At 41.3% G+C, this 13559-nt stretch overlaps 1 protein-coding gene across 1 annotated transcript in view; it reads left to right on the forward strand.

Moving 5' to 3' along the window:
* LOC139712215 (2-amino-3-ketobutyrate coenzyme A ligase, mitochondrial-like) overlaps positions 1-13559 on the forward strand; it is a 65546-nt gene that overhangs the window by 33814 nt on the left and 18173 nt on the right. Inside the window, exon 8 of the mRNA XM_071624053.1 lies at positions 10197-10202. Within this exon, the coding sequence (XP_071480154.1) occupies positions 10197-10202 (6 nt within the window). The remainder of the gene's footprint in view (positions 1-10196; positions 10203-13559) is intronic.

The raw sequence follows: 13559 nt of genomic DNA on the forward strand, positions 1-13559 counted from the left end.
ATCTGCACCCACTCAAACAGATTCAGTGATTTTCTGTCCTTCCTCAGATATTATAAACTTGAGTATTCTTGTACCACGTATCAGACACTTTCAGGCTCTATACGTACATGGCTAGATTTTCAGTGATCATACCTCATTGACTTTGACTTGAAAGATACACCGCATTTTCTGGGTTCCTTCCATAGTCTTTAGATCCCATTCTCTCTGATCCTCCTTTGTTAGATTCTTCTGCATAAAGTTGATTTCTCCGTGTCCTCTTGTAACGTTGATACGTGCACATAGGTTGCAGGTGTCCAAGTCAACATTACAAGTGGTGTCATTGATTAAGGGTGTATGTGGCTGGCCACAGTTTGTGTACCAGATGAAGTGATGATCTGCCGTTGTGTTGTCTTCTGGCCGGACAGGGAACTTGATGCTAATTCTCATATCGTCACCCTCTGTGTACTTCTTTCTGTCTTGTTCAATGGTACAATTTTTGCAAGTACTGGGCCCAATACATTGCTGAATTGTGTTTGCTGATGCCCCGGCCATGACAGATAGCAGGATGATGGCGAAAAGAGAGAAAATCTGCTTCTTCTGCATAGTGAGTAATGCCCCTGTAGGTATACTGCTGTTGGTTTGGGTCTCGTGGTAGGCGACAAGTGCAGCACACTGCAGTCAGTGATGCCTTCCCTCAGTATGTGCAGCGAGTCTTTCAAGCACACAAACACAGTCTCTCTCGTTGAACGTTGAACAGAGTCCCTTTTTTCAAGCTTTCATAAAAGCTTGTGTGTGACCGATCCAAATATATGTATACCTCTCTTAGAGAGCTGTCAAAATTCTGATGAAGTTCTGTGCTACAGAAAAGTTTATCACTAACCCTTGTAAAAATGGGAAATACAAGCCAGAGTTAAAAACAGTGTACCGGTACAAATCGCTAACACATGAATGTACATTGTACCTGTAGAAATTATGCAGCAGGTGCTGTACAGTCATTCTGGTATATTCGATTGTCACTTGCGTGCGCATTCGTACAGTAGACTAAGGGTCGCTAGCGCAAAAGTGCCCTTTTGCAACTGCTTATGAAGTGCCCCATACAATCTCTATAAAAATGTGTTCCTAGTGTAGTGTTTTTTTTTCTGTTACAGTGTGTACCTTCGAGAGAGAGAGAGAGAGAGAGAAAGAGAGAGAAAAAAATCTCTACATTTCGCATGATGCTCTGGCTCAAAATGTGACTGCAAGCAAACTGTAAATAAAGACTTTGTTTCTATTTATTCTCTGGATTATTTGCATTAAATGAAATGTGACAATGTTGCAGAAGTAGGAATTTGCTGTCTATTGACCGATTCGAGTTCGTTACGACACTGGCGCAGCCATGAGCTCAAATTGCGGTGTCTCAGCCGACCCCCCCCTTCTCTCCCCCACCCCGGGTAACATGTTTATCGCCCACTTGTAACAAAGGTTCGCGCACTAAGCAAGCATTCGCGCACTCAGTACGAGACGCCCATTGGCTAAAGCAACCATGCATCAGTTTTTCATTCTGTGCGCGTGCTAATGTAGGGAAAGGGGTGGGTAGTGGGAAGGGGGGGGGGGTCGGCTGAGACACCGAGTAATGGCGCTGCCCATGCCAAAAATACACATAGCGCGTCACAGAATCGGTCAATAGGATTATGAAGAGAGTTCTTTAATATATTTAAGTCATGGTCTGTAAGTTATTTATGCATGCACTTTTTTTGTTCAATGGCAGGATATTGTTATTCACTTATTGCCTTCAATTCAAGTTAGGGAGTGAGAACCAGAAATGAATGGGCAGTTTGTCATTCTTTGAGGTAATTGTTGCATGAGAGCACCATAAAAGTGACAATAAACTCAGTGATGTTTCACAACAGTCTTCAAAACAACCTGGAGGGCATTTCATCAAGCATTTTGTCAGATATTTTTTTGTCCAACAACTTTTTACGAGCTGCTAATATCTTTTTAGTTTGATTTGATAAGAGCAAATTTGTCAGAAAAGATCTGTCGAAATGTTTGATGAATTGCCCCCCCCCAATCCCCCTACCCCAGGGTCAGAGGTACCACATGAATATATATTCCCTAAATATCCCCCGGTAAAGGGATGTTTTTGGTGCAACAAAATCCGGCACAAGAATTAAAAAAAAAAAAAAAATGATCTGGAGTATTTCACTTATCACCCAGATATTTCTTTTGAAGAAAGAATTTTTATTCCATATAAAATTGGAAAAGCAATCTAAGAGCGCAGACCTCCCCCAAGCAGCTACTTTCCAGTGATGATCTTGCTCTTCCCAAAGAGATTTTTCTCTTCTGCACCACTGGGGAAAAGTTCTTTGGGCTCTTCCTTAGAGATCAGTGATTTCCACCCATAATATACATTCTGAAAAAAAAAAATGCCCGATTTCCAAAGAATATAGAAGCATTTGTTATGTCATAAACCCTCAGCTACGCGGCACGCCTCGCCCTAGCAGAAAGTGGAGCATGCACTCTTGTGTGCGTATGACAACCTCTAAAATGTGCAGCTTGAACTCCCAAGTTCATTGACCCGACCTGCCAAAATATCAAAAAACCTTCATAAATCCAAAAAAAAAAAAAATCTTGGATCACTACCAAAATTTAGTCATCTGTTACTTGTGTCATTCTCAACCTTTCTTCGGGTTTCATCCAAATCCGTTAACGACTTTTTGAGTTATTTTGCACCGGGACAAACAAACTAACTAACAAAAAAAAAAAAAAAAAAAAAAAAAAAAAAAAAAAAAAAAAAACGAAACAAAAAAAAACCAACAGTAATGAAAAACATTACCTCCTCCCCTTGGCGGAGGTAATAATACAAAAATCTCTCCTGAGGTATTGTAGTGACAGCTATCGCTGAGATGAGGGTGTCTCTCATGACATACTGGGATGTTTTTCTCGAAACGCTGATTTCCTAAACCACTCCACATGCGCTAATAAAATCATTGATATCTCTGCAATTGAATACTTTTAAGAGTCCTGTTATATATGACATTAAAGTGGAAGAGTAAGGGAATAATGTCATGTCATTTTCAGAAAATTGTCCTTTCCCGACTTTCGGATCCTTTTGTTGTAGCGGGTTCTATAATTATATATATATATATATATATATATATATATATATATATATATAATTATATAGAATGCGAGAAGGGATCCCGACCATGTATATATATATATATGCATATGTTGCATAATATATAGAAGGAATGTCACTATAGAGGAATGCATTTAATGCCAAGTGAAATTTATTAAATATCCAAATATTTGGTGCCTTTTGTCAGGGATGCCTGTATATCATCTATCTATATCTGTCTATATCTCTATAATGATATGCATGCAGTACACACACACACACACACACACACACACACACACACATTTCATACAGTGTATATATTACTTGGGGAGGGGATGTACCAGTCTGATGCTGGAACCTACATGTATATTGGTTTGTAAAACCCATCCTGTGACTGTGAAGAGCTCAACGTGTGCGCTCAAATGTCCCTTTTTTTCGGTTTTGTTATACCCTTGTCAAACAGAGTTTGCAAGTGGTACATAGGAATCAGAATGTGGTCAGTCAGTTGATTAGTCTGACACAATGGCAGAATTTATGGATCGCACTATCAAGATTTGAAAACTTGAAAGTTGCATAGAGTACACGTCCAGGATAGCTTCTGGGACTTTGTGGTTTAATCAACACATTCAGGCACCTGTATACGATTGTACATGCACAAAGAACGGTCACACATTTCCATGCTGATGGTACAATTACAATTCAAATTTATTTGATGACATCCATGTGTAAAGATGTATCCACAGCATGCATGAATGGAAGCACAGCTTATATACAATAGCCACTTCTGTGATAAGGTGATAGATGACAAAGTGTGAGTAGGCAGTACCAGAAAGGCATCTTGTTCTGCCGTGTATTTTAGTACAGCCATCTCCCATTATAACAAAGTTGTAGGGAGCAACAGTTTTCTTTTGTTTTAATGATATTTTGTGATAGTGGAACAATGAAGTACGTATCAAAAATATACTGATGATGATTTTGGTACCTGATTATTGTTGTTGTAATGAGATTCTCATTATAGCCGTGTTCATTATAATGGGAGTGCACCGTACATCACGAACAAGAAGGTGTTTGGAACGGTTGCTGGCTCAGCTCAGTACAATTTCTCAGAATTTTCTCAGGAATGGAACAGATTACACTACTTACCTACCTTACCTACCGACTTACTACATTATGAAACATTAATGTAGTGCCTATTACATTTTTTTTTTGCGTGCTTTACATGATATGAAATGTCCATTAACAATAATGCCATCAACTTCCTCAACTGGCTTTTGTGTTAAAATGCATATTAATTTGTCTCATTTTAATAGAAATACTGACCTCTCGCTCGGTGGTAGAGATACAATTGTAATAATGATATGTTGTGTGCAACTGTTTCTTCCATAATACTGACCAAAATGTAGCACTGGGTGGCGCTGTTCACATACAGCGGGATTATGTGCACTTTTCATTGGGATGAGAGAATTCTGAGTTTAATCCTATCTCTTCCAAAAAGAAAGTTTTCAAACTTTTTGGCAATTCACATGCATTGAAATGTTCGCATTTCAATGCACTTCACACATTTTCTTTCGCAAGTTTCAATTTTTTTTGTCAGATTTTTTTTTCTCCAAATACTCTTGCACCCCTGTCATATCATAAAGAAATATCTCCTTCTTTCAAAGGTAACACCAAACAGCCATGACACTGATGATTTTACACAAGTTACATAATCCATTTACACATGTATGGCTTAATTCAAACTTATTTCCTCACACTATTTTTCTACAAGAATATACAAACAGTTAACACTTGCTTTTTGTGCAGACTAACATATAAAACTGACCTAAAGTTTCAATCACTGGAGAGTACTGTGTACATGCGCAAGTGTACTGCACATGCACAAACCTGTACTGAATTAGCTAGGTTTCCTTGTTTCTTTGCAGATAAATTTGACACAATATCTCACAAATATAATTCTTTGCATAGTGGTTCTCTATACAAATAAGGGTATTTTACCCAATTAACTCCTATTTTGATAACTTTCTATAGACATTACCATCACTCTCACCATATTTGTAGTCATTTACAGGGGCGGCGCAGCCGTGGGGGCCGTGGGGGCTCGAGCCCCCACACTTTTTGTGCACCATACAAAGGAATACATAAGGTGTCATCACTTTGGGCTCCCACACTTTTTTCAACCTGGAAGTACGTAAGTGGCACTAAAATAGAAATAGATAGAGATCTTGAAGTATGGCGGTGGTAAGCTTATGTGTTTTCTCTGAAGACCTTTTTTTTGCTAACGTTGCTAACGCGCTAGCCGTAACGAAAATTAATGTACCGCGAAAATTTCCACGTTTACAGTATCAGGAGCTTTTATATGGGAACCATATGGTTACTTGTTTGCTAGCAGTGGCGAATCAAATAAAAATGTTAGCGACACCGTATTACGACCGTTTGGGAATTCTTACAAGTGTTTTGCGAATGTTTACAACTGTTAGCGAAAATACAAATTCGCAAAGAAAATTTGAACGTGTTCAAAATTTCTCTGCGACAAGAAAAACTGCTTGCGACCATAAAAACCGTTTGCGAACTTTCTTGCAACTGTTAACGAACCCTTTACAAACCCTGGCAAAATCCCGAATTCGCTACGTTCGCAAACGTTTGCAGATCAGTGAGATACCCCCTTTACAGAGTATGAACCTCCAGTGGAATGGCACAATGTCCTATTAGTACTAAGAAGGGTTTGTGGTGTATTAGGGCCCTACTGGATGTGGCCCCCATTTTCTATACTGTAAAACAAGGAATGTTCTCATGCATTTTAATTTCAAGATTTTGAGAGAGCCAAGATTTACAAAATTAACATGCATGTAGTGAAAAGTTCTTGTCGACACTATATGCACTGAATGTTAATAGCTCCAGGCAACTCATGAAAATTTCATGCTGCGAAAATATTGTATTCTACAGTACATGTAGTTTCGTCATGTCTGAGTTGGTGAGTTTCTTCCGGTCGGAGGGGCTGAGTTTCTTCCGGTCGGAGGGGCTGAGTTTCTTCCGGTCGGAGGGGCTGATTTTCTTCCGGTCGGAGGGGCTGAGTTTCTTCCGGTCGGAGGGGCTGAGTTTCTTCCGGTCGGAGGGGCTGAGTTTCTTCCGGACGGAGGGGCTGAGTTTCTTCCGGTCGGAGGGGCTGAGTTTCTTCTGGTCGGAGGGGCTGAGTTTCTTCCGGTCGGATGGGCTGAGTTTCTTCTGGTCGGAGGGGCTGAGTTTCTTTCGGACGGAGGGGCTGAGTTTCTTCCGGTCGGAGGGGCTGAGTTTCTACCGGTCGCAGGGGCTGAGTTTCTACCGGTCGGAGGGGCTGATTTTCTTCCGGTCGGAGGGGCTGAGTTTCTTCCGGTCGGAGGGGCTGAGTTTCTTCCGGACGGAGGGGCTGAGTTTCTTCCGGTCGGAGGGGCTGAGTTTCTTCCGGTCGGAGGGGCTGAGTTTCTTCCGGTCGGAGGGGCTGAGTTTCTTCCGGACGGAGGGGCTGAGTTTCTTCCGGTCGGAGGGGCTGAGTTTCTTCCGGTCGGAGGGGCTGAGTTTCTTCCGGTCGGAGGGGCTGAGTTTCTTCCGGACGGAGGGGCTGAGTTTCTTCCGGTCGGAGGGGCTGAGTTTCTTCCGGTCGGAGGGGCTGAGTTTCTTCCGGTCGGAGGGGCTGAGTTTCTTCCGGACGGAGGGGCTGAGTTTCTTCCGGTCGGAGGGGCTGAGTTTCTTCCGGTCGGAGGGGCTGAGTTTCTACCGGTCGGAGGGGCTGATTTTCTTCCGGTCGGAGGGGCTGAGTTTCTTCCGGTCGGAGGGGCTGAGTTTCTTCCGGACGGAGGGGCTGAGTTTCTTCCGGTCGGAGGGGCTGAGTTTCTTCCGGTCGGAGGGGCTGAGTTTCTTCCGGTCGGAGGGGCTGAGTTTCTTCCGGTCGGAGGGGCTGAGTTTCTTCCGGTCGGAGGGGCTGAGTTTCTTCCGGTCGGAGGGGCTGAGTTTCTTCCGGTCGGAGGGGCTGAGTTTCTTCCGGACGGAGGGGCTGAGTTTCTACCGGTCGGAGGGGCTGATTTTCTTCCGGTCGGAGGGGCTGAGTTTCTTCCGGTCGGAGGGGCTGAGTTTCTTCCGGACGGAGGGGCTGAGTTTCTTCCGGTCGGAGGGGCTGAGTTTCTTCCGGACGGAGGGGCTGATTTTCTTCCGGTCGGAGGGGCTGAGTTTCTTCCGGTCGAAGGGGGTTAGTTTCTTCCGGTCGGAGGGGCTGAGTTTCTTCCGGTCGGAGGGGCTGAGTTTCTTGCGGTCGGAGGGGCTGAGTTTCTTCTGGTCGGAGGGGCTGAGTTTCTTCAGGTTGGAGGGGCTGAGTTTCTTCCAGTCGTAGGGGCTGATTTTCTTCCGGTCGGAGGGGCTGAGTTTCTACTGGTCGGAGGGGCTGAGTTTCTTCAGTTCGGAGAGGCTGTGTTTCTTCCGGTTGGAGGGGCTGAGTTTCTTCAGGTTGGAGTTGCTGCATTTCGTGGCCAGCTGTATCTGTTCCCACACCTTGGGTACCTCTTTCGATAGCATCCTCAATACTTTTTTGACCCCTCATGTGACTATATAAAACAGTCACAAGTCGGAATACATGCATCCTTGCAGCCGGTATTGCAGCCAAGATACTGATTAGTATAGTTGCTATAACGAAGATACAAATGAGTATAATTGCCCATGTCGGTAGATGGCCATTCTGGGTGTACCCTGCCATAGTGATTGCCATCTTGGCTGGGACTGTAGGTTGTGTTGTTGATGTGACGACCAGAACCTAAAGTTCCGAAGACAAAAAATTCAGAAAAGAACAAAATAATCTATCAATAATATGGGTGACTCGTGATCCCCATTCACACTAAGAAGCGTTCTGTGGCACCCGTACATTTGATAGCATGCAGTGATACAATGAATGTACCAAGTATTTCATTTTGATGCTTTATGACCCCGTTTACAGTGCGAGGCTTGGCTCGGCCGCGGCCGTGCCCACCTTCATTTCAGTGTAAATGCACATAAGGCCAAATGCGGGGCCAAAATTGGCCTCGCATAATTGGCATGCTCTGGAGGTGGTCTCGGCTGCGGTCAAGCGCGGCCGTTTCTTAGTGTAAACACAAACTGGGCCAATTTTAGTCTGGCTTCCGAACCCTCTGCCCGTACTATTTCGCTATTCAGGATATAAACCCCCTCTACGTTGAAAACTAGTATAATTTAAGGTGGTTTTGTCCTGCAAAGGATTTTTCCTTCGGCAAAGGCCTTTGCCGCCCGAACGGTGACTTCGTCACCAAATTGTGTTTGTTTACAAGCATAGCGCCACAAAATATCGAAAAGTTTGAATTAAAAGCGCGGCCGAGCCTGGCGTTGGAAACGGACAAAATTGCGGGGCTCGGCCACATTCGGCCGCTGCTCGGCCCAGCCCCGCACTGTAAACGGGGTCTATGATATATACATCTACAAGAGTTGATTGCAATTAAACCAGACATCCGCCATTTTCTCATTTTGTAAAGTGATGTCATTATCGAATATAAAAAATTCAATCTTTTGATAATGATACTGCATTAAAAACACAACAAATAATATCAGTTTAAAATGAAAAGATTATCATGGAAATTAAACCATATCCGCTCTGCATTGAAACTCTTCATTCGAATACAAGGATTGCTGTGATGAGCATGAGACTCAAAATCCAGGAAAGATAATCCCCTTTTCCATAGTAAATGGTACTTGCACAAAACTTGAAACAAACATCAAATGTTTCTACCTTGTGTAATGAATCCAGGTATAGTTACTTAGCATCCTTACTTGGGGAATCTACTGACAATTTAGATGACAATTTAAAGTGTCCACAATTTTGATTCCATAGATGGAAGTCTTAGTTCAGTTTGTTAGATTTGTTTCATACATGTATTTGTTTTGCATTATTTCTGAAAGACATATTGAAAGTGGAAACAATATTTTTGAAAATAGTACAAGTGAAAGCAGTTTAGCATGGCCCTTTCACAGACTGTCACATTTATTAATTCATAAACCTTGATGACTTTTTAGCAATCATCACTTTCACTTCAGTTTCCATGGAAACTATTGTCTAGGATTAAAGCAAGAGGCTATTTTACTAATATTAAGAGTTTGTGGTTGTCAAGATCTAACTGCCTCATCTTTGAAAGGTCTGAATCGATATCCCATTATTGTGGGTATATATTGTATGTACAATCTTTACCCACATTTACCTGTGTGCCATTAGTTGTAACGTTCTGTCCGAGGGTGGGCGGTTGAACTCCGTCCAGCACCCCATGCGTCGTAGTGACTGGCATCTAATGTACAAAACAAAAGTCAATTAAAAAATATAAGGAAAATGCATTGTTAAGTTGTCATTAAAGGCGCATAGACCCGGCGGGTGTGAGGGCGCTGTTGGATGATACTGCCTATAAGATCACAGTTAGCATGACACATACATTTTACCATTGAGTTTATGGAAGTGCATGCAGCAGGCATTGTGTGCACTACTATACTCTGCGTAATACTGTATCATGATTGGCTGAAAGCCCACGACCATTGATGGAAATTCCACATGTCAAATCTTGACTACTAGTGCTAAGACCCAGTCGTACGACTGGAAACTGGCAAGGCTGGTGACGTCATACTTCCGGTTTTAGGGTCATACGACCGGTCTGATCGTATAGTGTGTGGCGGGCTTATTAAGAGGGCTAGGACTCTTCATGCGCATGGCACAAAGTCCAGAGCATGAGTTTAGAATCTTCATACAGAATTTGGGAATTCTGGCCATGCACAGAATTTCTCATTTTAAAGGACAAGTTCACCTTCATAAACATAAGGATTGAGAGAATGCAGCAATAATAGTAGAACACATCAGTGAAAGTTTGAGGAAAATTGGACAATTGATGCAAAAGTTATGAATTTTTAAAATTTTTGTGTTGGAACCGCTGGATGAGGAGACTACTACAGCTTGTGAGTCATATGCGTACAACAGTATAAAGAAAATGTAAAAGAAATTCAACATATTTTCACTTTTTTCGCATAATAAAAGAGCACTTGACTTGCCTCTTTGTAAAGGCGGGGGGAATAATATTACCCATAACATATGTTGGTAACGAGTCAGGGGAATGTGTACTTTTTTCAAAAGATGGAATTTTGTGAAATTCTCTGTATATTTTCCTTATATTGTTGTACGCATGTGACATCTAAGTTATACATACACTGCAGTAGTCTTCTCATCCAGCGGTTACTGCACAAAAACTTTAAAAATTCATAACTTTTGAACGGATTGTCTGATTTTCCTCAAACTTTCACTGATGTGTTCTACTAATATTGCTACATTCTCTCAATCCTTATGTTTATGAAGGTGAACTTGTCCTTTAAGGTATAAACATACTGAAATTTTTGTATAATTTGTTTATCTAGGTCATAGCATATATATGCTACAAGTGTATGCAGGAATCATTAAAACTAAATCAAGTCCTACTCAAACAGCGATATTTTTTTTTCAGTATTTGTCCAGTTTACCTGGGCTATTACGGTATCAACTTTAGTATTCTTGTCTTTGTGTACTGTATGCAGGGGCGGATCCAGGGAGGACGGCAACCGGCGCACGCTCCCCCCTTTATTTTTTGTTGAAACAAAAGAAATAAAAAGAAAAAAATGGGGGAGGGGTGTGTGCGCCCCCCATTTAATTTTGTAAACGCGACCCCTCTTTACGGAATTCCTGGATCCGCCCCTGGTATGTGACTAGATTTTTCAGTAATATGCTTACCACTAGTAAGGTGAAGGTACGAGTGATGACCGTGTCATCCCCTTTTATAACTTTCAGTGTCCACTCTCTTTGGTCTCCCTGTTGCAAGTCTCTTTGGGTGATCCGGATTAGTCCTCGGGTAATGTGGATGTGAATTTTTGTGCAGTTTATGAGGCTACAGGCCACCAAGTCACAATTGTCATCATTTATGACGACTCTGCTCTGGCCCTCACAGAGGACCTCCAACGTGAATATGTAGTCCTGCATTGTTTGTCCATCAGGGATGGAGAAGCGGATGTCGACGACTGAAGTTTCACCTACTGTGTAGGTGGTTTGATCCTTTGTGACGTTTATCAGCGTGATATCTGGCTGGATTTCAGCTGAACCAGCCATGCATGTAAGACATGTCACTGTGAAGAAAATATGAGAGAAAATCAGAAAGCCTGTCTCCATTGTGATCAAGTCCCGAAGTCGTGCGAACTGTTTTCCGCTTTGTTTTAAACACACGTGCTTTTGCCTGCACGTCACCTTTGTTCTCCACACTGAATTCGTGAGCGCTTTTGTCCGCTCTGTTTCGACACGTGTGCTTTGGCTTGAACGTCCGGTTTTTCCTGCACACTGGATGCTAAATGGCGTCTCTTCTTACCGGACTTAGATGATCAATTTGATGTAGACGATAGGTCTCAGTTAAATTCTGTCAAAGAACACAATTTATCATTCATAGAAATGAAAATACGGCCGCAAGAATCACTACACAAAGTGTTCACAAGGTGCATGTGGCGTGTTGTCATGTGTGTTTCATAGAGGGTATGGGGAGCCATCTGTGCATTATGTGCCACTATGTCTATGGCATGCTGCGTACAGGAGTGGGTTTTTTCCGCATTCAACATAAAAAGAAAAGGATAAAAAAGTATATCACATACGATAACTCTTCATTGTGTGATACTCTGGAGGCAGACTATAAATGAAAGAAATTGTTCAATTTTGGATGGCAGAATAGTTATTCAGTTTATTGCCTTCAATTCAAGTTTGGGAGTGAGAACCAGAGATGAATTGGCAGTTTGTCGTTCTTTGAGGTAATTGTTGCATGAGAGCACCATAAAAATGACAATAAACCGTGTAGCATATGAGTCTTCAAAGCAACCTGGAGGGCATTTCTTCAAGCATTTTGTCAGATATTTTTTTTTCCAACAAATTTTTGTGAGCTGCTAAAATCCTTGCAATTTGATCAATATAATGAGAGCAAATTTGTGAGATCTGTCAAAAAAAAAATCTGTCGAAGTGTTTGATGAATTGTTCCCCCTTCTCTGCTCTAGTGAGCTCCTTTATAATTGTACCTTGTATCCTACCCCCACCCTCATCACCCCCTCCCCACTCCAGGGTTGGAGGTACCATATCGTTGATCGGGTGACAAGACCTTGTATCTCAATTTTTGGTGAAAATGATTTTTATTGATTAATAGTCAGATAGTCAGTTTTAAAGTTGTGTCCTGTCCAAATCCTAGCTGTCTTACCCCCTCCCCCCCCAAAAAAAAAAAAAAAAAAAAAAAAAATGAAGCCACCACGGCATACCAAAGGAAATTTCTCCCATATGAGTGCTTTGGCAGCTATGGTTTTTTTTTGCTCTCCTGAACAATTTACATTTTGTAGTTATGAGGTCTTGTCACCCCAGCGACGATATACGTATTTCCTGAATTTCAAGAAAAGGGATACTTTTGGTCAATGAAATCTGGTGCAATAATTGATGAAAATAGGATCTCAATATGTGACTTAATCGCCCAGAGAATTCATTTGAAGAAAGGAATTTTTATTCCTTATAAAATGATACAAAAATCTCTCCTGAGGTATTGTAGTGACAACATACAATTACAGCTGAGATGAGGGTGTCTGTCATGACATACTGGGATGAAATGAGAGCTCACCTGAGGTAGGGGTATACTCAGTGTTCTGGAAAATCTGGAGAAAATTAGCATACTCATTATGTAATATATTATGAAAAAGAGTATATATATAATTTATATATATATATATATATATATATATATATTATATATATATATATATATATATATATATATATATATATATATATATATATATATATATATATATATATATATGGTATATATATCAGGGCTGCACACTAACCCATTTTTTCTGCCAGTCCGACCTGTCTATGTCGGACCTTTTTACCCATTTTACCATTTTTTACTGGTCCGAACAGAAAATTTACTGGACAGCAACGACAACCTAAAAAAACATTAAATGACTTGCAAACTTAGTCTCTTGTTTTTTATAGACGTACCCCCCCTCCAATATACATTTTACAGGTTAATATTTAACTAGACTTGGAATTTGTCAAGACTGACAAATTAGGTGATCCGATTTTTTTTAAATCAATTATTCGAGTCCTGATCGCAATAGGCATGACCATATAGGTTTCATCTGTGTTTAGAGACATTGGACGTGTGATATTTGGATTCTCATTTAGAAAAGAGAGTCAGGTCTGCTATCTTTGTTACCAAATTCGGTATACACTATAACGAAGATACAGAATGAAGTATATTTGACCATTGACCCAACTTTGCACAGCCAAGATGGCATCTGAGCAAAAAGTGGTTATTTTGTGAAATGATTCTTGTAACATGGCCTTTGCGTGTGCAAAATATGGGAAAGATAGGACATGTATTCACCAAGATACAGGTTAAAACATTTATGACCTTTGACCCTAATT

This window comes from Diadema antillarum, unplaced genomic scaffold (genome assembly GCF_040938485.1).
Source record: "Diadema antillarum isolate AM-2024a unplaced genomic scaffold, OU_Dant_1.0 seq00001773_RagTag, whole genome shotgun sequence".
Taxonomy (NCBI): Eukaryota; Metazoa; Echinodermata; class Echinoidea; order Diadematoida; family Diadematidae; genus Diadema; species Diadema antillarum.